The following is a 26,541-nucleotide window of genomic DNA, read 5'->3' as shown; positions in this document are numbered from 1 at the left end:
TTATAACATGTATACTTCAAACCTGAACGCATTAATGAACTTTAGAAAAAGTCTACATACTTTAAAACAATTAAAATATCAACAAACAAAGCATAATATAAATAAGATAAATCTGCATTTCTGTCAGGGAAGAAGTGGGAAAAATATATTCAGAACAGACACTATTTGAATAGGTAAGGGAATTAAGACCTAAGGAGAGCCCAGAGAGTCAAACTAATGCCTAAGTAGACTGAGGCCAATTTACAAATGAATTTCACTCACCCTAAAACAACTACAATCATAAAAACTTCATAGTGGTTACTGTATTAACTATTGCCTAAATCAGCTCTGGGTCAGTTCGGCCCTTCACGTATTCGTACCCCCAGTTGTACTTATGCGTTGCCATTTTGTACCTTCCCTCTTGCATTTTGTCCCTGCAAACACTTTTGTATCCATGTACTTCCACCATTATGTATCAGTTTTTTTGTGTAGTTAGCATTTTTATGACAATTTTTCACAACATTCAATGAAAATGTTTAACATTTGACCTACATTTCACAGAATCTTACATTATAGTGTAAAAACTTTATTGCATCTTATTTCTACTGATCGTGGTTCTGATCCCAGTTAAACTCTATGAAATATGGGAGATTATGACTCACGGTGAAATCAGAATAACTCTTAGTGACCTCCTCCCTTTCGTTATTAATTATTAGAGTCCTATAACCAGATTTACTCACAGTAGAGTATGAATAAAATATAGGAAATTACTTTAAATCATTGGCTGCATCAGCGTGTTTGTTCCCATCAGGTGGGAATGACACCTGATGGGAACAATCCAGTGTATAATTGACATGAAGTATTCCACAGCATACAATCCCATTTCTAAGCCAAATATGTTGGGTCCAAAACAACTAAAAGCTCCAAAGTTTTGGAAGTAACAAAGGGGTCATGTAAAACATGTACAGAAAGGGGTTGTGTTCATTGGAACTTGTTTGAACTTATATAAATGAAAAGCAATGCAGTACTACAAATCGACCCAGCCCAACTGAATAGATCTGTTTCCTTCAGTCCAGTTTTCATTATTAAAACAAATGGTAGTCTAACATTTGTGTATAAAAAGTCAGTTTATATTTCTTCCCTCTAAGGGGCTTTGGATAAAAATGTACAATCAGTATAATCAAATAAACAGAGAAACAAGAAACTTGTTTGTCTTGTGTCATGGCAGCTTTCCAGCAGCTGTGAGGATAAACAGCTTTCCTCCTTTCATGTGCAGCAGGTATTGTTGGCAATGGTAAAATTGGTAAAATCAGACCCTATGTAAGTTGCAACACAGCGTCCCGTGGAACGTTACAAACACCGCTAGTCAGGGTTCCCACACATCTTTCATGTCCAGAGTTCACTGTCTTTTACGCCCATTTTAGAATCTAAAATTAAACAAACTTCACTATGAAATAATGGCAAGGCCAGGGACGGATGGACTGAAGGAAGGAAATGAGGAAGGAAGAAATGAACTAAGAACAAATGGAAGAAAGGAAGGACAGAATGAAGAACATTAGGGAGGAACAAGGGAAGGAAATGACACAAGTAGGCAAGGGAGATGGGAAGTAAGAACAGAAGGAAAGAAGGGAAGAAGAGAGGACACAAGAAAGGAAGAGAGGGAGATAGGATCCATAGAAGGAAGGACAAAAGAAAGAAACATAGGAGACGAGGAAAGAAATAATAAAAAATCCAAGTAAGGAAGGAAGAAAGCCAAACACATAGGAAGGAAGTGGGAACACAGGAAAGAAGAAGTTAGAAACACGATGGAACATAAAAGGAAGTAAGGAACGAAGCAGCAAGGTCATGATGGATGAGAAAGAAATAACGGAAGGACAAGAAGGGTCAAACAGGAAGTGGCTCTGGTGCAGTGGTCAAGTGCGCAACCAATGTAAGGTGGCCCTTAAGGGCCTTAATGTGGCCCTTAATGTTAGGCCAAATTAAGGGGCCTAATGTGGCTGTTTGAATTCTGGACCTGGCCTGTTCTGCATGTCTTCCCCCTCTCTTCGCCCCATTTCCTGTCTGCCTACTTTCAAGAAATGACCAAATGGGGGCCACTAGTGCCGCAAAAGAAAAAAGGACCAACAGAAAGACATGAGTGAAAAAAAAAAAATGAAGGACACAAGGAAATGGTGAAAAAGGGGAAGACATAAGTAAGAAAGAGGATTCAAGGAACAATTGAAGGAAGTGGAAAAGGTCATGAGGAATGAGGGTTGAGGTGATTAGGGACAAAAGAGGAACGCACGGAAAAAAGGGATGGATATAAGGACATTAGTAGGAAGGGAAGACAGAAAAAAAGGAAATAAAAGATGAAGCAATGAAGGAGCGAGGAAATAAAAGAGGATCCAAGGAAGGGCAAACAGAAGGTAAAGGGGCAAAAAGAAAGGAAATGAAAGGAAAAGACACAATTGAAAAGGAATGACGCAAAACAGGTAGAAAACAAGGACAAAGTATAAAGAAGGAGGAATGACAGAAGGATAAAAGGAAGGGAAAAAAGTGGACAAGTAGAAAAGGAAGGAAGGACAGAAGAAAAGTCACAATACAAAGTCTTAACATAATATTTTATTTTTCCATACTATTCCACAGCTGGAAAATACTTAAATCAAATTCCATACCTTTCTAGAGAGCATATAGGAACCCCCGCCAGGTTCATACTGTCTCCTTTCATCCCTAATTCTGCTAAAGAATCTAAAGACTAATATTGATGATAATTAAGTAAATTGTTGAGAAGTGTATTAAGGTGTAACATGGTATAGGTAGAAAAACATTGATGTTGTTTAATCCAACAGATCTTCAATGTGTATTCACTTGGTCAACATTTTTTTAGCAGTATTTCTAAACAGTAGGGGATGTGAAATTAAGGCATAGCAATGAAGCTCAATTGCTACATTCAATGAAAGTTTGGCCACAGAAATGCTCAGTATTTTATATGTGTCTAATAATATTTTTTTTACTTGGGTGGTTATGGCCTTGGGAGAAAGACTATACCATGTTTGCCTCATATATCTTTTCCAACTTCAATACCACAGCCCTTCACAGCAGGCCCCTTTTTCCTTTCACCTGCGGCAAATCGCATTTCACAACAAATAGTCGCTACATGCTTTGAAGCTCCAGCCATTTTTATTCCCTCTGAACTCAGTTCCTTAAAAAATTCATTGGCTATTAGGAAACCTAGAGCAATGACACAATTAGCTAACATGCAAATGGAGTAATTTCTCTGCTGACTTTAATTTACCTGCACCTGGGAGCTGAGTAATATGAGGTGGGAGAAACTCATTTATGCTGCACCATATTAGACATTAGGTGATAAGTGAGATTTGGAACCTTTTTTTGTTCAAAGACAGTTTGTTGTTCGTTGGAGACAAAGAACCTTTCAAAATCAATAACCAAATGGAAGTATGAAAACAATCTGCTCAAGCCTAGTCAGCTTTTAATCAGAATAAATTATTTTTGTTCTTAATCCATTCTGAAAAACTTGGAAAACGTGTGTTTTCCCCCGTGTATATAAAAAATATACACGGGGGAAAACACACATGTGGTTTGGTACATTTATTTGTTTGTCTAAAAAGCCATGGATCATTTTCAAATTTTAAGTAGATAGAAAATCATAAAAATGTGTCTTGTATCAGTCCTGCAGCCTACTCTTTTTTATGCGACCTCCATATTCCTTGATCCTGTGATATATCGCATATTTTTTGTTAGTTTTTGGTGCAGCATTTTTACATGGAAACAAATAGTCTCTTACAAAATAAACAAAAGTAAAAAAAAATAACGTAGGAAACATTAACTTTTACATCTCAAATGTGATAATAATATTGGCAGCATGCTGGTCTCTTTATCTCTAAAATATTGGGAGGAATTCACAGGTTAAGTTTCGTCCGATATAAGAAACCCACGCAAATAGTGCAACAAGCAAGCATGTCTGGACATGTCCAAGCTTCGATAGGGTATACCAGATGTGCGTGATTAGCGTAAAAGTACAAAAAGAAGACATTTTGAAATTTAACAAGTTACTTTTAAAAATACAGCATGTTACATACCAAAACAAACCGCTTTACTGCAGCTGCTGCGATCATACCATAGGTTGTTAACATGATCAATCCTCCAGCGGCACCACCAAGAATAAAGTGGATAGAGTGAGAGGCGGGACGGTCGTTAAACTGGGTAAATTCAAGAAATAGGAAATGTTGTGGCACCTGCTGAAGTAGGTCATCCTAAACACAACAAATAAAGTAAAATTAGAAAACTACTGGAGTACTTCAGTACTTCTCACACAATACTGACACCTTTACACTGTTTTAGACTACCAAACATAATTATTAAGCTAAAATCAATAAGTGATCAATCAAAATCAACAGCTACTGATTACTGATATAAAAGTATATCAGTTTTAAACAGTTACATTTTCAAAACCACTAAAAGTTTCCATGTGTCTATTCATGATTTAAAGTGTAATTAATAAGATGCAAGCATCCTATCTTTCAAATAGTAACGCAGCGTTGGCCATCCCCCAACTGTTGCTGCACACTGTGAATCAGCTGGCTGGAAGAAGGCTAGTACACATTCCCCAACTTACAAGAAAGAAAAAGTTGGCTATTTGAAGTTATTTTCAGTGGCCTAAAAACTAAAGGGGCACCACCAATCATTCTTTGACTTAAAATCTACCAACCAGATCTTCACAGAAATGCCCACACAAGCTCATTGTTTGCTACTCCACTGAGTGAGACAGAGAACAGGCACAAGGGGAAGAGTGAAGCAGTGATTCGCAAATAGTGCATGACATCATCTGAGATGAACACACTGCCTTCATGTGAGTGGATAGTATAGGCCCCATTTGTAGTGAGTGGCATGGAAACTGAAAAAGACAAAATGACTAGTCTGTGCCAAAGAAACTGCATGGATGCACTTTTCTGATGGCACAAACAGTAAAGCAAAGTGTAATTTATGTCAAAAATTCATTGAAGTTGTTACCAGATGTTAACAACAAGCAGTCTAGTGGAAAGACTTCACAGGCCACTGCTAGATAGTTACCGCAGAAGCTAGCACTGCTAGGTAACTAGCTAATAGCACTTTCCTACATTATACACAAAATGTATTACTTTAGAACTATAACTAAATTGGAATTGACTTCCAGTTTAATTTTAGTGCTTGAGATACAATTAGACTTTAAGGTGTGATCCTTTGACACTGATTCAAAATCAGTCTTATGAGTACATAAACTAGCGGGTCTCCATACTTTTACTTTAAAAAAATATAAAAACAAAAGCAGATATTTCTAGTGTTGTCAAGCTTTATGTAACCTGCATTACATAAAGCTTCACTTTTTTAACTTTATTAGTAAATCAAATTAAATGTTTGAATATATTCAGACTTATTAAGATGCATCTGTAGAAAGAAAGGTCAAACTGTTGAAAACATTCTTTCTTTAGATTTGACGCAGCTACTAAACTTGGTAAACATGCCATCAACAGCTGCTAACACAACATTGCCAAAAATGAAGTTAAACGAGCATTTGTCATCTTCAAGCAAGATAAAAAAGCTCAATATTTTGTTTAAAGCATTTATCTAAAATTGATTGTACGAGAGTCAAGCTGCACCCTTGGCTTTATTATTTCAGTCAGTTGGTGCATGTTGTATCTGAACAGGGCATTTCATTCAATCTTGTCAGCTCACTACAATTAACAGTTTGCAGAAGGATTTTTCTTGTGTATTGCTGCCTCTGTGAGCTGTGTGTGTTCAGGAGCTTGTATTGTAAGACAACTGACATGCATGTTTTGGCTTCAAACCCTTGGCAACAGTTAAAAAGAATTCAAATAACCTTAAAATTAGTTTGTTTGCTGAATTACTATGGAGAAGCCAAGAATATTAACTGCATAATGCTGCTAAAATAAGCACAAAAAAAAAAAAGAAATCACGTTTTGTGCAGTTTGTTTTCTAAGTTCCAGTTTGGAGCTTAGCATGTGAATATACAGTCAGTAGTTTCTTATACTTATGAGTCAAACAGGATTAAAACAAAATAAATTTGGCATAGCCTTTCCTCTGGTGATGCAGCATATATTGTTGCTGGTTAGCCATCTGTACCAATGCTGTGACCCAGAGGGTCAGCAGAGGCCATGTCCAGCAGCTGCTGCCCTTGCCTGCAGCACTGCTGGGTGCTGAAACTGTTTGATGAGAAGGAGCTCCTCAGTTCTGTGTGCACAGCTGCAGTTCTTTGAGAGGCAAGGTTCTGCTGTGACATATAGCCGACCCAAACATATGTTCACACCACAAGCAGCACGATCAATCGAGTCATAAGAATTTCATTAATTTCATGTTGGAAGGAAAAAGCCACGGAATTGTAGCATAGCTGTTGACTCTTGCCAGGAACGTTTGGCCCTGACTTTGGTTTTCGTGGCCATTAGATTTCTGTGGGCAGATCTCTCTCAGTTTGCCGTTTCCAATGTCAATTTTGTTTTTAGTGATAATCATTTTGCCAAGTGCAAAATATATGCAAAGTTTATGCCAGTTTCAAGGGAATAATAAATATTAAGAAGGTATTAGCATTTAGATGGTGGCCCTGAGGTGAAAACACACCAGTGGACATAGCAAAAGCATTTTAGAGAACACAAGTGTGTTTATAGAAATGTTCGGTTTCCTACGATGAGAAAACATAAGAATAAATTGTTGACAAGTAATTTTAATTATGATTTCTGTATCGCAGCTTATTTTCAGTGACTTTCTACACATAGGACAGAAGCCTGCAACCCTGATTGATTTTACATTGACCTTAATTTTGAAGAGGGGTGTGGTTTCTCATTTAATGTGGAACTTTGAATCAGATAATTATGTGTATCTGTTTGCTTTGCCCCAGCCATGGGATGAAATATGGGTTGAACTGTTAAAAAAAAAGAGACTGGTAAAAAAATGAATTCCTTTATGCACCCCATTAATCTACTTTTAGTACAGCTCAGAAAGGAGGAGTCACAGCTGGGATCCCTCGGATGTCATGGAGCCACTAACAAAACACTACTCTCAGCCACGCCTCTTTCTTTTTTACCCACAGGATGCAGCTGATGGCATTGGGGAGGCAGTGTGCAAGAACCTGAATGTCTTTGAAAGTCGCTGGCGAGTAAGGCTCTACTACTTCGAACAATCCTTGGATCCAAATTTTACTGCGATCGGATGCTAGTGTAGCCGTCAATCGAAGAACAACCAAATGTTATGATCAGCTGTTAGTGTATCCACCAAATCATAGGGGTAATAAGGACAAGCTGTCTTTACCTTTCTCTCTGAGCTTCTGCAAAAAAGAAGTCTGAGACAGTGATTTCCCCAGAAGAGACGTGTCTCTTATCATGTCGAGTGTGTGCAGCTTTCCCCCTCCCAGTTTGAGAGGATATGGCATAGGTACTGCCACATCGCACGCTTTCTGTGTGCCGGTCCGGAGAGCAGAAGCTCTTCTAAACTGCTACTGAGAGCAGCTTTCTTTGTTTACCTCAGTCACAAAATCCCAACTCCCTATGGACCTTCTTCACTCCCTTTCATCAGAATGGTTCACATAAGAGGTGGTGTCTGGGCAGGGAAAATTAATTTACAACGAAACAATCTAAATTCTTTTTTAAAAGTTTATTTCATGGTATTTTGCTTTGTTTGCTGTGCTAGAACCTAACCCTTCAAACGCTAATGCGAACAGGCCTTTAAGTCTTGAGGCTGCTTTATTTGCTCTGGGTTGTATTTTAAAGTTACAACAAACTTTATTTCAATGAGGGGTTTAAACACGGATCAGCCATAATGCACTGCTGGTGTTCGTGTTGCATTAATGGTAATTCAAGCACATGTGAAATCAAAAGGGTTCCAAAATAAGATATTTTCTTTTGTTAGCTAAAACTGCTAAGTGCTAATGCTAGCCCTGGGAAGGTCAAATATTTACAGGGGTTGGACAATGAAACTGAAACACCTGGTTTTAGACCACAATAATTTATTAGTATGGTGTAGGGCCTCCTTTTGCGGCCAATACAGCGTCAATTCATCTTGGGGGTGACATATACAAGTCCTGCACAGTGGTCAGAGGGATTTTAAGTCATTCTTCTTGCAGGATAGTGGCCAGGTCACTACGTGATACTGGTGGAGGAAAATGTTTCCTGACTCGCTCCTCCAAAACACCCCAAAGTGGCTCAATAATATTTAGATTTGGTGACTGTGCAGGCCATGGGAGATGTTCAACTTCACTTTCATTTTCATCAAACCAATCTTTCACCAGTCTTGCTGTGTGTATTGTCATCCTGATACACGGCACCGCCATCAGGATACAATGTTTGAACCATTGGATGCACATGGTCCTCAAGAATGGTTCGGTAGTCCTTGGCAGTGACGCGCCCATCTAGCACAAGTATTGGGCCAAGGAAATGCCATAATATGGCAGCCCAAACCATCACTGATCCACCCCCATGCTTCACTCTGGGCATGCAACAGTCTGGGTGGTGCGCTTCTTTGGGGCTTCTCCACACCGTAACTCTCCTGGATGTGGGGAAAACAGTAAAGGTGGACTCATCAGAGAACAATACATGTTTCACATTGTCAACAGCCCAAGATCTGGGCTCCTTGCACCATTGAAACCGACGTTTGGCATTGGCATGAGTGACCAAAAGTTTGGCTATAGCAGCCCGGCCGTGTATATTGACCCTGTGGAGCTCCCGACGGACAGTTCTGGTGGAAACAGGAGAGTTGAGGTGCACATTTAATTCTGCCGTGATTTGGGCAGCCGTGGTTTTATGTTTTTTGGATACAATCCGGGATAGCACCCAAACATCCCTTTCAGACACCTTCCTCTTGCGTCCACAGTTAATCCTGTTGGATGTGGTGCGTCCTTCTTGGTGGTATGCTGACATTACCCTGGATACCGTGGCTCTTGATACATCACAAAGACTTGCTGTTTTGGTCACAAATGCGCCAGCAAGACGTGCACCAACAATTTGTCCTCTTTTGAACTCTGGCATGTCACCCATAATGTTGTGTGTGCATTTCAATATTTTGAGCTAAACTGTGCTCTTACCCTGCTAATTGAACCTTCACACTGTGCTCTTACTGGTGCAATGTGCAATCAATGAAGACTGGCTACTAGGCTGGTCCAATTTAGCCATAAAACCTCCCACACTAAAATGACAGGTGTTTCAGTTTCATTGTCCAACCCCTGTACATCTGGCTAGTCGTCATCTTGTAAGAGACCATTATGCAATAATATTCAGATTTCAGATATACCATTTATTAGCTCAAACATAAAACGACATGAATCCTTTAAAAACCTCAATATCAACACCTCTCTGACAACATGGTGGGAATATCTAAAAATGACAGGGTCTTCACTAATACCATGCGGACACACACCCATCTGGAACAACCCTGACATCCTACAAAAAATAATATGAGAAACTTTCCAGATTGGAGGAGTAAAGGAATTAAATACCGGGAACATATATTTGAAGGAATTCAGTTCATCCCATTTAACAGATTAATTATACAATATGGAATGGACAAGAATACATTTTTAGAACATCAACAAGTTAAATCTATAATAGAAAATAAATTTAAGCTTAAGAATGTTGGGTTACAAATGCCATCAAGTGTACTAGAGAGCCCAAAACTCAACCCCCCCGAATTAATGTCTAAGATACACAGGACACTGTCTAATATAGACAAATAAATTTCCCTTGCTATTATGAAATGGGAGGTGGACTTTTTTAGTTAACTTTGAACAAACATTTTGGTCTCGGATATGTTCCAGAACTTTTAAAATGACTAATAACACCAGTCTACAATTAATACAATATAAAATCCTTCATAGATTATACTATACAGGTCAACGGATATTCAGGATGGGTTTTGCACCATCTCATACTTGCTTACACTGCACAGGCAATATACCCGACAATTACATCCACACACTATGCTTATGTACACCTGTTCAGAGGTTCTGGCGCCTGATATGTGAAGACTTATAAAAGTGTCTGAGATGTAATATTTCACCTTCCCCCTCAGTTTGCTTGTTGGGCAACTTAGATGATGTCACCATAGAGACAAATTCAGCTCACATGGTTTTCACTGGCTTATGTATTTCTAAGAAAACTGTCCTCATTAATTGGAGAAATAAAAACCTTAATATTAACCAGTACAGAAATCTTCTGTTGGATTATATAAGTCTTGAGACTGCCTCTGTCTCCTCATCAGATCAATGTCTCTGGGCTCCTTTAATCGGCTCCATCGACTAGTGGGGGCGGGGCACTTTTGGCTTTGTCCCGCGGGGCATTGTGGTGGATGCGGGGGGGTGTTTGGGTTTGGGGCATTTGGGGTGTCCCTGGGCTGGTGTCTCTGGGGGCTCTGGCACCGGGGGCTGTGGCCCCAACTGGAGTGGGGCTTTGGTGGCTCTCTGGGGCGGCATCTGGTGGCTGCATACCCTTTTGGGGACCCTTTACTGGCGGACATAGGTTACTAGCCTGGTGGCCGGGCTGCTCCTGGGTGGATCTGGAATGGACTTAGGGGCTCTGGGTTCCTGGGGCGTGTCGCCCCCGGACTGGGTTCCTGGCTGGGCCGGGAGGGGTGGGGTTGGGTCCTGGTGGGTACGTCACCGGGGTTTTGGGCCGGCGCATGCTCTGCGCTGGCACCAGCCCGGGGGCCTTCGGTGCATCGGTGGGCGTAAGGGCCTCCATAAACTGAGTAGGTACTATCTCATTGCAGGTGGTGTCTCCTTCACGGAGTGCACTCTGCTGGCGCGGTGGAGGATCTGGAGGATCTTTGTTGTGCTTTCTTTGCCACCCTTCTGCTTGTTATGCTGGTGTCTTTCCCTTGGGCACGGTGGTGGTCGGGGTGGTGTATTGCGGGGTCTGCTTGACTGCCTTGCTGCCCCGGGGGGTCTCGGCTCGATTGTCTGTGGGACGTGGACACACTCATTTATAAAATTTTCATGGCATTCATATGTAGGGTCTTGAGTGCCCAAGACTCTACATGACCCCAAGACCCGCTATGTGTGGAGCGCTATGCGCCCCTAAAGGCTTTGTCGGCCTTTAGGGGATGAAGCTCTCCTGTGGGAGTGTGTCCATGTGCTGTGGGGGTGTGATTCATGGCGTTTGGGTTTGGGGGCATGTGTTCAATATCTGTGTCCTGGTTGGGGTGGCCCACTGGGAAGATTCATGTCGGGTTCACGGGGGGTGGAGGGCTCATGGGGTTGGGATCAGAACTCATTCGGGGTTGGGATCAGAACTCATTCGGGGTTGGGACTATTTTATTCTGTGGCGGCTCTGGATGACGGGTTTTTTTGGACATGTAGACCCCGCTTTTGTGCATGTCCCCCTCCCCGGATGAGGATGGGGGTGGTTGGGGACTGGGGTCGGGTCTTGGGCTGCTCCCTCTCCTGGATCAGTTTAGGTCCCCATTGAATGTGGGGCCTATTCCCTCCCCGCCACACTACCTGCCGGTGGTTGGTATCTCTGCCTTCTGGTGTACTTGTGGTTCTTGGTATCTGGGGCTGGGCGCTTTGGTGTGTGCTGGCCCACTCCTGGTGGCTGCTTGCCAGGACCTAGACCCCTGGGCTCGGTCGGGCCTTTGCTTGGGGAGTGATATGTCCTGGGGTCTCGGGTATCTGGGTCCATGGCTGAATCTGCTCAGGCGTAGACGGCTGCCGGCAGGGCCTGTGGCCTCATCGCTGCAGCTCCCTGGTTCCCCTGGGATTCTCCCCCGCTCCTCTCTGGGGGGGTTACGGTAGTCCCGGCAGTGGTTCTCCTGGGGTTCCTGTGCTCTGGGGTGCCTTTGGATGTCTGTGGCTCGGATCTCCTCCAGTCCCGGGTCCAGTGGGGCGGGTCTGTGGCTCCCCACACTCACGATTGCATATTTTTAGGGAGAAACCTTGTATGCAGGGCTGCACGGTGGCACAGTTCGTAGTACTGTTGCCTTGCAGCAAGAAGGTCCTGGGTTCAATTCCTGGCCGAGGGTCTTTCTGCATGGAGCTTCCTCCCACAGTCCAAAGACATGCCTGTTAGGGTAATTGGTCACTCTAAATTGCCCTTAGGTGTATGAATGAGTGTGTGCATGGTTGTTTGTGTGTTGCACTGCGATGGACTGGCGACCTGTCCAGGGTGTACCCTGCCTCTCGCCCATAGACTGCTGGTAATAGGCACCAGCTCCCCCGTGACCCACTATGGAATAAGTGGTAGAAAATGACTGACTGACTGACCTTGTATGCACATGCGCGCTCACACTCAGATCCACAGGTGTTTAGATCCAGGTGTTAACAGATACACAAATGTTCTATATTGAGCCGCATTTACCACTAAATACATCTTGCATTCATAAGTACAGTGCACCTTTCGGTAAAAAGGCTGATAATACGAACATTTCTGCAGGTGTAGAAGCAAGCAGGGTGTTATCTTGTATTCTCTTCATCCTTCTTTCTTTCCTCCATTCTATTCTCCTTCTCTCCCCTTTGCCTTTTAGCCTCCCTTTCTCTCTTTCGTGCTTCTTTTTTTTCCTTTCCATTTCGGTCTCCGTGTCCGTAACAATTGAAATAATCTCAAAGCAGTTTCTAATAAAGTTTCTTTTTATGAATATTAAGCAGAGCTTTAAAGCGTTAGCTGTAATGCTCCACTTGTGAAAGTAAATCTGTTGGGCTTTTTCTTGGCACTCAGACAACAATTCTGAGTGCTTCTCTGCCAGACAGGACATGGTAAAAAAATAAAATAAAATAAAAAAATCTTGTAAGATACCATAGACATTCCTCTCTGCAATTTTAGTAGTCCATTAATTAATGTGATGGGTACTTAACAACATTAAGTTCAATTGTCCAAATAATTATTGATTTCTAATTTGGCAAATAATATTTCCAGAAATATTATTTTATTAAAACAATGTTTTACTTTTACTTTTGATTTATATTATGACTGGTTGTTTGAACACATACCAGTTGTTCCCTAATTAGTTTAAAACTAATTAAACACCATTACCAAATTCCTTAAAATAAACCTTGGTTCTCAAACATTAATATCCACTCTGAACTGTGAAATCATTGTCATTGCTTAATTTGTATATAGTTTTATTAGTTTATTCTGTAATTTGGTAGTTTAAGTTAAATTTTACTAAATATTTGAACTTGGTGTTAAATTGTTTTGGTAATAAATTATTTTATTTTGGAAAAAGAATTTATTCCATATGTTTGCAGAGTTGTTGTTTTGAGAATGCCAGAGCTGGAATCTCTCATCTATTGTTCTGATAGTCATATTGGGCAAGGGATCAAAGGCAATACTGACTGAAAGTTATTTAATGAAATATTGAATAGATTAAATATATTATTGCACAACACCTTGCATTTTAGTTTTCATTCTTATTGTAATACAAAGACTGGTATAGTAGTTGGAGATATTTTTGGAGATTTAAAAAGACATTTGACATATTTGATATTTTCGTTCCGAAATGATAAAACATAAATTTTCCTAATCTCAATTTAGACAGGTTAAAACATATCTTGTAAACTGTGAACAATGGATTGTTCATCATCGCAATAGATCTTTTTTTCCAAAATTATTACAGGTATACCCCAAGGCTCAGTTCTTGGTTCAAGTCTTTTTAGTTTATATACAAATTATTTGCAATATTTGTGTCTTAGTGCAGGTTTACAGATACATGCCAGTGGCACTATTTTATAACTGCTAAGGACAAACATGCTTCAAAACATATGTCTTGGTATTTGGAATCTCTTGCAGCATAGTTTGATATCTCATGTCTCACGTTAAATACAGTATAAACAAATCTAGGTCACTTGGTTTTTTTCTAGGGCCTGATCTTTGGCTAACAGTAATGCTTTAAATCTAAAGATCAATGGGCAAATTATCAAGCAAGTCTCAGACGTAAATTTGTTTAGACCATCTTGGATTTTCATTTGTAATTTGTAATGTTGTAATGTTAAGAATTTGTTAATACCGAAGACTATGCATATGTGCATAAAGCAATGTGCATAAAACAATGTGATATTATGCTGTGAAATTCACATAAAAAGCCAAGAGAATTGTCAGAAAAATTTAAAATAATAAAAAAACAATAACCTGGTTTTAAAACTGTGCATACCCTAAACTAATACTTTTTTGAACCACCTTGAGATCCAATTTCAGCATTCAGTCTTCTTTGGTAGGAGTCCATCAGTATCCCGCAACTTGACTTTGTAATGTTTGTCCACTCTAGCTTGCAAAAGTTTGACAAATATACACTCACTGGCCACTTTATTAGGTACAACTGCTCGTTAACACACATTTTTAATCAGCTAATCACATGGCAGCAACTCAATGCATTTGGGCATGTAGACATGGTCAAGACGATCTGCTGCAGTTCAAACCGAGCATCAGAATGGGGAAGAAAGGTGATTTAAGTGACTTTGAACGTGGCATGGTTGTTGGTGCCAGACGGGCTGGTCTGAGTATTTCAGAAACTGCTGATCTACTGGGATTTTCACGCACTACCACTAGAATGGTCCGAAAAAGAGAAAATATCCAGTGAACGGCCGTTCTGTCGGCACAAATGTCTTGTTGATGCCAGAGGTCAGAGGAGAATGGCCAGACTGGTTTGAGCAGATAGAAAGGCAAAAGTAACTCAAATAACCACTTGTTACAACCAAGGCATGCTGAAGACCATCTCTGAAAGCACAACATGTTGAACCTTAAGGCGGATGGGCTACAGCAGCAGAAGACCACACTGGGTGCCACTCCTGTGAGCTAAGAACAGGAAACTGAGGCTACGATTCACGCAGGCTCACAAAAATTGGACAACAGAAGATTGGAAAAACGTTGCCTGGTCTGATGAATCTCGATTTCAGCTGCGACATTCGGATGGTAGGTTCAGAATTTGGCGTCAACAACATGAAAGCATGGATCCATCCTGCCTTGTATCAACGGTTCAGGCTGGTGGTGGTGGTGTAATGGTGTAGGGGATATTTTCTTGGCACACCTTGGGCCCCTTAGTACCAACTGAGCATTGTGTCAAGGTCACAGCCTACCTGAGTGTTGTTGCTGACCATGTCCATCCCTTTATGACCACAGTGTACCCATCTTCTGATGGTTACTTCCAGCAGGATAACGCGCCATGTCATAAAGCACGAATCATCTCAGACTGGTTTCTTGAACATGATAATGAGTTCACTGGACTCAAATGTCCTCCACAGTCACCAGATCTCAATCCAATAGAGCACTTTTGGGATGTGGTGTAACGGGAGATTCGCATCATGGATGTGCAGCCGACAAATCTCCAGCATCTGTGTGATGCTATCATGTCAATATGGACCAAACTCTCTGAGGAATGTTTCCAGTACCTTGTTGAATCTGTGCCACGAAGGATTAAGGCAGTTCTGAAGGCAAAAGGGTGTCCAACCCGGTACTAGCAAGGTGTACCTAATAAAGTGGCCGGTGAGTGTATAAGACTTTGACCACATCTCTTGCCCCTATAGGTGACCCCACAGCTTATCTGTCAGATTTTGTTCTGAAATCTAGGTAGCCCTTTCAGATACTTAGTTTATTTTCCGGTTTGTTCTGACTGAATGCTCATAATGACTACAAATGGTGTTATGACTGTTAGTTCAAGAGTTATGGCAGCTTTGATTTTTTGTTGTTGTTGAATTATACAGGCTAAATATCACATTTTCTTAGGAAAACCAGTACACAGGCCTACCTGAAAAAGTCAAAGTCTAACTTGTTACTTCTTTCTCAAAAATATACATAAAACGTTTTAATTTGAACATGAGTAAATGCAAGCTGAACAAGTTATGTCTTATCTGTGGTTGGCATTGCCAAGCAAATTTTTGCTATTAGAAACTGACATTGACAGTTCAGCGTGAAGGAACCTGTAGCATCTGTACGCTGATGTCTGAAACAGCTATAAGATGTACTTTGATGATTGGAATCTCCATCATGTTATGTTTATACCTCTGACAGTTCCCTCTACTTATTCCTTAAATGTTCAAAGCTGGCAGAAACTTTGTGCAACACTTTGACAAGGTGGAAAGGAAAAAAAAAACAAAAAACCCCACCAACCTTGCGTCACAAACTTCAAAGAATCGGCAATACTTCAAAAGCTTTTTTACGGTTCAGGGACTAATCTTGAAAGTCACACCAAGGATGGAACTGATAGCGCCATGGCATAAGGCAGCAGGTACAAACATCCTTGTCGTTGCCACTGAGGTGTGAGGTGTTGGAACAGGTGAGAAGAGATAAAAACGAGAGACAAATCTGGTACAAAACACAAAGCCTTGCTGAAGACGTTTGGTAATTACAGCCAGCAGAGAACCAATAAGTCAAATGAATATCCCATTAGAGCTCAGTGCCAAACATTAAGGTGAACTGGGGTATTACTGGTGATCCTGGGGGTTCATCTTATTCACCCATGGGTTTTCAGAGGATCTGTCTAAACTTTTCACTGCCTTGTGTGCTAACGACTGGAATCTTGGTTTTAAACTTTAGGCTGATATTTGTCTTTGTTTAGTTTAGATTTTTTTACTAATTGCATTGGAATGCACCTTTCAACCTTCTCCCTATTAATTGGCAGTGAATTATAAAAGCTCTGGATTGCATTTTTGCAGTTTTAAAATGCTCTGTTTGCTGAACAGACTACTGAATAAAAAGCAGCTTGAGGTGCATTAATTTCAACAAGCCTTCAGTTACAGCCACAGCTTTGCAGTTTCCTGTATTTTATTGTATTTAGGTTTACTTAATGTATTTTTTATCTTCGTCTTTTTGGCAACTGTATTTATTTATATAATTATTTATTGTGCAGCACTTTGTGTTTCTTATATGAGAAAAATGGTACATAAATAAACTTTAATTAAATCTGTGCACACCAAACATTCATAGTTAATGGTTGAACAGCACGTTTCTCAAGATACAAAATGCTTCAGTTTGCATGTATACTTTTAATTAGAGCAATAATTGAATTTGAATGTAACAGTCATTTATTTCTAAAACAGAAATACTAACTGTTTCAGATTAGTCCACATTAACCATTGAAACTGGTAACTGTTTTATCCCTGTTTTGAACTGCGAAAGTAAATCCGAGAACCCAGAGAAAACACATTGTTTAATAAGTGTTTAGTGCAGTAAAAAGAACAAAACAGTGAAAACGTATAAATACCAAATTGTAAATGTCTTTACTCCTAAGCAGAAAAAAACATCTTATTACCAGAAGCAGTATGTAGAGTTAAGCTGAATTTTATGTTGGTAACTTAAAATAGTGCCTTACTCTATATAAAGCAAAATGTTTAGATTTTGGATTAGCTAAAATGTATCTCATATTTTTTTTTTGGCATTACAATTGTGCAAAGAAAAGAAAACATAGTAACTTCCCTACCAAAAAATAAAAATGCACCACATTTAACATTCGCTCGATGGGAGTGGTAATTGTTTATTTAGCATCTAGAGGTATTATTTAAACTCCCAGTGGTGTCTTTATTTTAAATGCACTAAGAAATCGGATAATGACTGCAATCAGACGATTTACTGCTTGACCAGCCCTGATCTGTTGATGGGCCAGTCAAAAACAACAAATTCATCAGTTTACAACAAGAAGCTGAATGTATTACAGCAACATTTCTCTGCTTTATCCCTTTAAAGAGTCCAATACTGTCTGTTATGGAACATGCTGGGATTTGGAAGTCTCACAGTCTACTTATTCTTCACATAATGAAAATTGAGGCTTCTGTTAGTAATGCAACTATGGTATTCACTAATATTTGACAATCAATTAGTAATAATAGTTAAGTCCTGTTTAACGCTGTGTAATGCTGACTGCTTGCTGCCTCTGGTCCTGATATACAGTAAATAATGAATCATTGAATACAGAAAAGCTTTGCAAAGCTCCTGTATAGTTACAATAAATATCAATAAATTAATGATTAATGATCAAATTAAATCAATCACATTGTTGGATGTTAAATGTTAAATTTGGCAACACTTTCATCACTTTTCAATAGACTGTGTAAAAAAAATCTTGTAATATGAATTGTAATTTTAAGATTTGTTAGTGAGAGATAATCTTAATGGTAAAGGGGATATTCTGTAATTCATTTATTTTGGTTTTCAATAGATATCACTCTCCCATAACCTGGATGATTTTCATTGTATTTTTTAATTTTTCATGTCATGGACAGAGCCAGCTCTGTAGGTTTGGGTTGTCTTTGACTAATCATTGTTTTGTTTTACAATAAACACTTGAATACAAAGAAATACCTTATATTTATGCAGAAAGTAGAAGAGAACATTTTTTCTATGGTTTTTAAAGAAAAATCAGCATCGTCAGGTCAGAGCTTAACAAAACCAGTGGTCCAAAGTAAGCCACAAAATCTCTGATTGGTGAATAAAAAACTTTTACTTTTGCAAAGTATAACAATATGTGATGTAATGTCTTGCCATATTTCCATCACTCTCTCTCCACTACTGCACACTACTGATAAAAACAAGCAGATGAGTCTTACTTTCATCTGGGTGCCATAATCACAAGCTGTTCTTGCAATGCTTGTGTTATGGTGAGCTTTAGATAGTATCTTTTTAACCAATTTTCTGTCATGGCTCTCAACACAAAGTCCGGTTGCCTGTGACTGGCTGCAAACATTTGTAAGTGATGACTGTGTCTGGCTGATTCAAGACAAATAAATGTATATGAAATTACATTTTCATTACAACTAAACTTCTCAATTATTGCTTATGCGATGTTGTCATAAACTAATTTACATAAAATATTATGTTCAATTCACATAAATGCATGGATTATCCTGAGCTTTATTTATATTTTTGCAAAGCAGGTTAAAGCCAAACATAATCCTCACTCCTGCTTCGTCCCTTTTTAAGCCTTTATAAGCAATTATAATGGTGTGCAAATCAAATATTTCCTTGCAAGCTTGAATAAAAACCCAGACAAAATCTGAGCTCACTAGGAGTTCAATTCAATTGATTTCTCTTCTTTTCAGAATGTGCATATCAGAGGAGCCTCTTGTGGTGAAGGGCGCACCCTTTGCTGTCCCAAAGATTAAGAGTTGAATCTTAATAACACAGCTGTCTAAAAGGACCCAGTTGCTGTTGTTGTAGAGGACATGACTTTTTTGTATTGAACAATATGCTAGATACAGGGAGTTTTGCAGGAGCAATTAAATGTGAAACAAAACGAGATGACATGTGCAACAGAAGTAAGATCTATATTTAATATGCAGCATAATGCTCCCTCCCTCTCCATCTGTAAACACTTTCATCACACCTCTTACAGCTCCATTTATTTTAACAGCACAGATTTGGGGAAGGTACACTCAACAGTCTTAGCCTATTTGCTTAAGGACACAGTCTTTGATCTATTTACATTATATCTAACAGTATTCAATAGGTGCTGGCAGAAAGTGTTAGTAAACCTTAACCCTAAGCTGCCAAAGTTTGAATTAAAGAAGACCAGAACGTGATTTCATTCATACAGATGAAATTAAACTATTTCATTTTCAACGTCCTCTTTGAACTTTTGCTATTAGTTCACAGCTTGAAAATTAAATAGTTTCATTTAATTAATTTAGAAGAGCTAAAATGTAAAGAAAATAGCTAAGTTACAGAATCAACCTTCCAGAGTTCTCATGCTTTCATTTTAAAATATATAAAATGCTAAAGTTTACCAAGAAATTAAGGAAGATAACTTCCATGAGCAGGATTTCAAAACAGAACCTGGAAAAACAGAAGCTGGAAGAAAATAAGGAAGGAAGAATGCAAGTTGGCAAAGAAAGAGGGGGTAAAGGAAGAAAGAAAAAGAGGCCACCATGAAGAAAGGACAAAACTTAAGGAATAAAGGACACAAGAAAAGAAAGAATTCTAGGATGAGATGACATGAGGAGAGAAAGAAGTGAAGGCATAAAGAAAGAAGAAAGGAGTTAGGCCATAAAGAAGGAAAGAAAAGAGGGACATAAGGAAGGCAGGAACGAATGACTCAAGGAAGATAAATGGGTTACAAGAACTGCAAGTAAAATATCACAGCAGTGGTCCCATTATATAATTATTTTCTCTGATGCTACATTACGCTGTCTGCAGCGATAAAGATTCAGTGTACTCAGCATACAGGATGCTTGAAACTGGCAGTCAAATTGAGCTTTCAGTACTTTTTAAACAATTCTGCCATTAATTTTACAGACGGTCAGTTCATCCTTATATATATGATTAAAATTAAATAAAAGACAAAGAAACAGCCATATCATGGCACTTGATCCAGACCCAGCAGAACAACGAATTATTAATTTCAGAGTTTAAGCCAAGAACATTCTGCCAGAAAGTAGACACAAGTTTTGCATCTGGACATGTCATTGCTTTATTAATTAGCAACGTCTTAATACACAAGAGACTCTAAAAGCATACAAGCTGTTAAAATAATTTGAAATATTTTTACTCAGGCAATTGCAGGGGTTGCTATAAACTGAAGTTCTACAAGACTTTCATTTGTGAAAACAGACTCAGAGGGTTTCTTATTTGTTTTCACTCTCTTAACTGCTTATGCATTTCATGAAAATTGAAGCTTTATGTATTGCTGTAACCTACAAACATGTGAGGAGTTTCATTTTCCTGATAACTCCTGCAACTTGGAGAGTTATTGAAGTCTCTGCGCCGAACAGCTTTTTATCTGCATAGTTGTTTAAATTTCTCCTTCGAGATATATATATATATATATATATATATATATATATATATATATATATATATATATATATATATATATATATATATACACTGCAACAAAAAAATATTTACCCATTCACAGATTTCCCCTATTATTCACATTTAAAAGTTTCAGCAACGAGAAAGATACTGGGCAAAACCAGTAAATTACAAGGTGCAAACTCTGGCTGATTCGCTAGAAAAACGTGATGGTCCTCAAGACTTTGGGGGAAATATTCTGTGAACTCACCAGATGACAGTGGAGGTGTTGGAAGGTGTGGATCCTGTAATATCTGGCATACAAATAACACAGCATTCAGAGAAATTACATCATACATACAGTAAAACATGGTGCTGGTAGGGTACCATCACCATGGGCAACTTGCCGTAATTGTTGAAAGAAGGAATTCTGCTCTCTAACAGAAAGTTCTAAAGGAGAATATATAAAAATCTATGATAGGTTCAGTCACACTTGAGTTATGCAGCAGAACAATGATCCAAAGCACAGTTTACCTCTGAGTGGCTCAAAAAAACTAAATGAAGGTTTTGGAGTGGCCTATTCATAGTCTGAAATTCAGTCCAACTGAGATGATGTAGTGTGACTTTAAATAGGCTGTTCACACTGGAAAACTCTCTGATCTGGATGAAAATAAAACAATTCTGCAAAGAAGCGAGGGCCAGAATTTCTCCCCCACAATGTAGAGACTCATTAGCAAACTCTTGATGACAGATGGTGAGGTCAAGGGTTACTCAACCAGTGTTTAGGTTATGGAGGTTGGTTTGGACAGTTTTTTTTAGCCTAATAAAATAAATAAAATTATCATTTAAAACCTTTTTGTATTTATTCTGTCTGTATTACATTTGTTTATGATTCAAAGTGTCACCAAAATAGCAAAAACAGAGGAAATCTTTTAGGGGCCTAAACCTTGTTTACAGCAACTTCAGTCTTAAAACAACCAAATAAAGTTGGTCTCATCCAGACCATTTCTCTCTTATTTTATCAAAGAGCAAAACAACTCTTCCAATAGTCTTCGCAGTATCATTGTTTGCAACATTGCCTTGGATGCATAAACAGTCTGCATGCCAATAATATATCTCACCAGTCAAATGGTCTCTAACTTCCCTCGGAGCAAACACAGAATGCTTAATTTTATTGGCCAAATTGCTGAAGCTGACAGAAAATGGTGGGGAGATTTTAATGATGGAACAGAAAGAAGAGAGTCAGAAAATTGGGTTACATTTCAATTGTTTTCTCCAGGTTTCTCTCGTGGAATGTTGCTGAATCTCTTCTCTATTGAATAGGTAAGATTTGTAATAAACGTTTATTTATTTGTGAAAAAATCTGAGTGCGAGTAAAACAGAAGAAACACTGGACAACAAGTCACAGAGCTGGAATGATATTTGCATATCATAATTCTGCGAAAAAAAACAAAAATGTGGGTCACAAAGTTTTGAGTGGTGTTCAGTTTGCATTGTTAAATAAAAAAAACACCTCATTCAGTTAGGATTATTATGCAAGAGTGCACTCATGTATACGTAACCTATTTCTTTACTTCGTTTTTGACAACAGGCTGTAAATATTGTATTTCTATCTGTGCTCAAAAGCAGCAACTACACCAGCTATTTGAAAATTGCCCAAGTGAACCACAGTGAGTAACATTTCCATTTATCGGGCCTGTTTGTGCAGTATAATGTCAGTAAAGTGGATCAGAGGGTGAGGCTTGTTCACAAGAGGGAAACTCATAAACATTCAAGTCGAGTATATTCAAATGCACATTGAGGAAAATACACAAACATGAGCAGAAGTCCTGTAGTCACTCATACAGAACAGCGTACACATACACCGCTGATATAAAAGAGACGGAGAACCCTTGCGCGGCAGGCCGATCACAAGCCTTGAAGTGTGAGTTTTGACAGTTTGACAGCACACGCTTGCTTTTTGTGTTGCAGCGGAGGCTTACAGAGCTTGCTGCCCTCGACACTTATTCTGCAACTCGAGTAATAAAAGACTAAAAATCTATGCGGCATCCGGCTTTATGCACAACACCAACAAGCTCGGGAAACTTCAATTGGAAGCGAAGAAATAAACAAAAATAAATATAAATAGACACTGAAGAAAATTACCAGCTCGATGTCAAGAGTTCAGAGAAGGGCATCATCATATGCATTTGAAACAGCTCTACTTGAAGTAAGCCATCATTCATAGTTATTGTTGTCATAAAAGAAGGTTCTGACGTTTGTGAAAAAAATTGCTTGCATATTTCTGAATTTATTTTTATCGCAGCAAGATATATTTCCCGTTGTAAAAGTAATAAATATAAAACAGGATTTGAAATAACCGTGCAATCGTCTAAGTACAATTCCGGATGACATCCGTAAACTCTAAAACACAAAAGCTTTTGAAATCTAAAGCTACTAGGAAAGATATATGAATGCCAGCATATAGAAACGTGGTTGTTAATCCAAACTATTATCTAGGGACTGTACTACAAAGCAGTTTTCTTGGCTTTTCAAGGTAACCTCTGGTTCAGTTTGGGATTTTCAGTATCACAATGTTGGTTCATTTATTTTCTGCCTCTATTGTTATTTTACCTGAACATGTGCAGATTATATATTTAAATGTCCTATTTTTAACCAGTTAATGCTCTGAATAAATAAAAAAATGAAACAGTGGAACATAAGCAGCTTTTTTTCCCCACTGTCCCCACTACTCATTGTAGTGTTCCCCACTACAATGAGTTACAACATGACCTATAACACGACTAAGGTGTCTAATAAATATTCAATTTAAGTTTAATTAGGGGTCAAGATCTCTCACCTGCTACAATTGAGAATAAGGCTAACAGCAGATATTTGTCAGGACGTGAACAACGGACGAACCCAGAATGCAGACTAGCAGGCAGCATGATGGTAGGTGAAAAACAATTTAATAAAAAACAAAAACTCACTCACAGATGGTGACCGCAAAAACAGACATGGGCAGGTTGGCAAGACAGGCATGGCATCATCAAAAACAAGACTTGAGCATGATTTGAAAAGATGTTTCCGCGACGACTAACTGAACAGGTGTGATTAAATGGAGCATGGTACAGGTGGAACACAAAACTGATTAACATGGTGCAGGTGAACCAAATAAACTTAATTGACAGAACAAAACGGGACTGGAGCAAAACATGGCTTGAACAGAACGCAAATCCAAGGAAACAAACTAATAGAAACATAACTAGAAAAACATGAAACGAAAGCATAACCAGATCCAAAAACTTAACTTGACCGCTCATGAACTAGAAGACAAAAACCAAAGCATGACAAGGAAAATAATAAACAGAAACATGATTAAAGACTGGAGCAGTGAAAAACATAAGGAAAAAACCAGAAACCAAAAACCAAACAACCCCAAATCATAACAGAACCCCCCCTTTAAGGGCGGATACCAGACGCCCACAAGAGTCCAAACAAAAGACAACCCGACCAGGGCGGGCGGTGGGGGCCTCGGTAGGAGGACCAGAAACAAAAACAGAGTTCCGGCGGGCGACCAGGAGGTCGTCCCCAGCAGGCACAGAGTTCCGGCGGGCGACCAGGAGGTCGTCCCCAGCAGGCACAGAGTTCCGGCGGGCGACCAGGCGAACCCTCAGTGGCTAAAGCAGAGCCTGGCGAACCTTCGTCTCTGGGTTCAAAGGCCAGAATGAGGACAAACTGTTCCTTGAACCCCTCATGAACAGGGTTTAATGGCGGCACTTCCTCCTCGAACCCCTCGTCGCAGGGTTCAGAAGCCAGAACAAGGACAAAACGTTCCTTGAACCCTTCAGAAACAGGGTCCGCGTCGATCTCTCCTCGAACCCCTCGTCGCAGGGCTCAGAGGCCAGAACGAGGACCAGTTCCTCACTGAACCCCTGCAGACTAGGAACAGGAGCTGAGGCATCGGCGGGACCCCCAGTGACGTGAGCAGGAGCTGAGGCGTCAGCAGGACCCCCAGTGGCGTGAGCAGGAGCTGAGGCATCGGCCGGACCCCCAGTGGCGTGAGCAGAGGCTGAGGCGTCGCAGAGACCCTCAGTGGCGTGAGCAGAGGTTGAGGCGTCGCAGAGACCCTCAGTGGCGTGAGCAGGAGCTGAGGCATCGGCCGGACCCCCAGTGGCGTGAGCAGAGGCTGAGGCGTCGCAGAGACCCTCAGTGGCGTGAGCAGAGGTTGAGGCGTCGCAGAGACCCTCAGTGGCGTGAGCAGAGGCTGAGGCGTCAGCCGGACCCTCAGTGGCATGAGCAGAGGCTGAGGCGTCAGCCGGACCCTCAGTGGCGTGAGTAGAGGTTGAGGCGTCAGCCGGACCCTCAGTGGCGTGAGCAGAGGCTGAGGTGTCAGCTGGACCCTCAGAGGCGTGAGCAGAGGCGTCGCCAGGGCCCCCGATGACTTGAGCCGGGGCGTCCCTTTTACGACGTCCTCTGCGACGTGTGGAGGGGGTTGAGGCTGACTTAGTGTCTGAGTCAGGCTGTGTTGTGTCTGGCCTGGAGTCAGGCTGTGGTGTGTCTGGCCTGGAGTCAGGCTGTGGTGTGTCTGGCCTGGAGTCAGGCTGTGGTTGTGGTGTGTCAGGCTGTGGCTGGGGTGTGTCAGGCTGTGGCTGTGGTGTGTCAGGCTGTGGCTGTGGTGTGTCAGGCTGAGGTCCTGACGTGGGCTGCTCAGCAGCAGCAGCAGCTCCCTGGAGTCCTGGCGTGGAAGGAAGTGGACGGCAGTAAAACTGCCTTACTGCAGCCTCATAATCCCTCTCCATCTGCCTGATTCTGTCCATCAACTCAGGAGAGGAATATATGAGGCTGGTCTTCCTGAAGCTCTTAATCTGGCGGGCATATAACCGTAGACACTGCTCCAGCTCGTCAGGTGTCGCCTCAGAACACGGGGCTGGAGCTAGCGAAGACAGCATGGGCGGAGCTGCAGCGAGCCTGGGAGACAGTGCTGTAGCAGACGAAGATGCGGGCTTACTTGTCGCATCCCTCACGTCGGCTGGCAGGGAAACCACATCCTCACCAGCCGAACCACAGGAAGGTGCTCCACGCTGACGTTTCTTGCGGTGGGAGGAGGGCGAGGGTTTCACTGCCGGACCAGAGTGCACAGCCAGGGGAGCAGGCGGAGAACGGCGCTGAACCGCCTCACGCTCCATCTGCTCCAGCAGAAGTGGAGAGGATAGAACCTCCAGGTTGGTCGGCAGGTTCCTCATCGCCTCCTCCTTCTGCCGTTCAACCCATAGATCCAAGGCTTCTGCCTTCAGCGTGTCCGCGGGGTCCGTGGTTGGCGTAAACATTCTGTCAGGACGTGAACAACGAACAAACCCAGAATGCAGACTAGCAGGCAGCATGACGGTAGGTGAAAAATAATTTAATAAAAAACAAAAACTTACTCACAGATGGTGACCGCAAAAACAGACATGGGCAGGTTGGCAAGACAGGCATGGCATCATCAAAAACAAGACTTGAGCATGATTTGAAAAGATGTTTTCGCGACGACTAACTGAACAGGTGTGATTAAATGGAGCATGGTACAGGTGGAACACAAAACTGATTAACATGGTGCAGGTGAACCGAATAAACTTAATTGACAGAACAAAACGTGACTACAGCAAAACATGGCTTGAACAGAACGCAAATCCAAGGAAACAAACTAATAGAAACATAACTAGAAAAACATGAAACGAAAGCATAACCAGATCCAAAAACTTAACTTGACCGCTCATGAACTAGAAGACAAAAACCAAAGCATGACAAGGAAAATAATAAACAGAAACATGATTAAAGACTGGAGCAGTGAAAAACATAAGGAAAAAACCAGAAACCAAAAACCAAACAACCCCAAATCATAACAGAACCCCCC

General features: G+C 40.6%; 1 protein-coding gene across 6 annotated transcripts in view; it reads right to left on the bottom strand.

Moving 5' to 3' along the window:
- LOC124857998 (RNA-binding Raly-like protein) overlaps positions 1 to 26,541 on the bottom strand; it is a 157,698-nt gene that overhangs the window by 81,221 nt on the left and 49,936 nt on the right. Inside the window, exon 1 of one of the 6 annotated variants that reach the window (XM_047349663.1) lies at positions 4,059 to 4,229. The exons of 3 other annotated variants lie outside the window; for them this stretch is intronic. In XM_047349663.1, coding sequence (XP_047205619.1) covers positions 4,059 to 4,112 — 54 coding nt within the window. In that variant the 5' untranslated portion in view covers positions 4,113 to 4,229. Of the gene's footprint in view, positions 1 to 4,058; positions 4,230 to 26,541 lie in introns of those variants that run through there. 2 more of the 6 variants (XM_047349662.1, XM_047349664.1) reach the window with 2 other exon arrangements.

This window comes from Girardinichthys multiradiatus, chromosome 21 (assembly GCF_021462225.1).
Source record: "Girardinichthys multiradiatus isolate DD_20200921_A chromosome 21, DD_fGirMul_XY1, whole genome shotgun sequence".
Classification (NCBI taxonomy): Eukaryota; Metazoa; Chordata; class Actinopteri; order Cyprinodontiformes; family Goodeidae; genus Girardinichthys; species Girardinichthys multiradiatus.
This window is presented reverse-complemented; position numbering and strand designations above follow the sequence as displayed.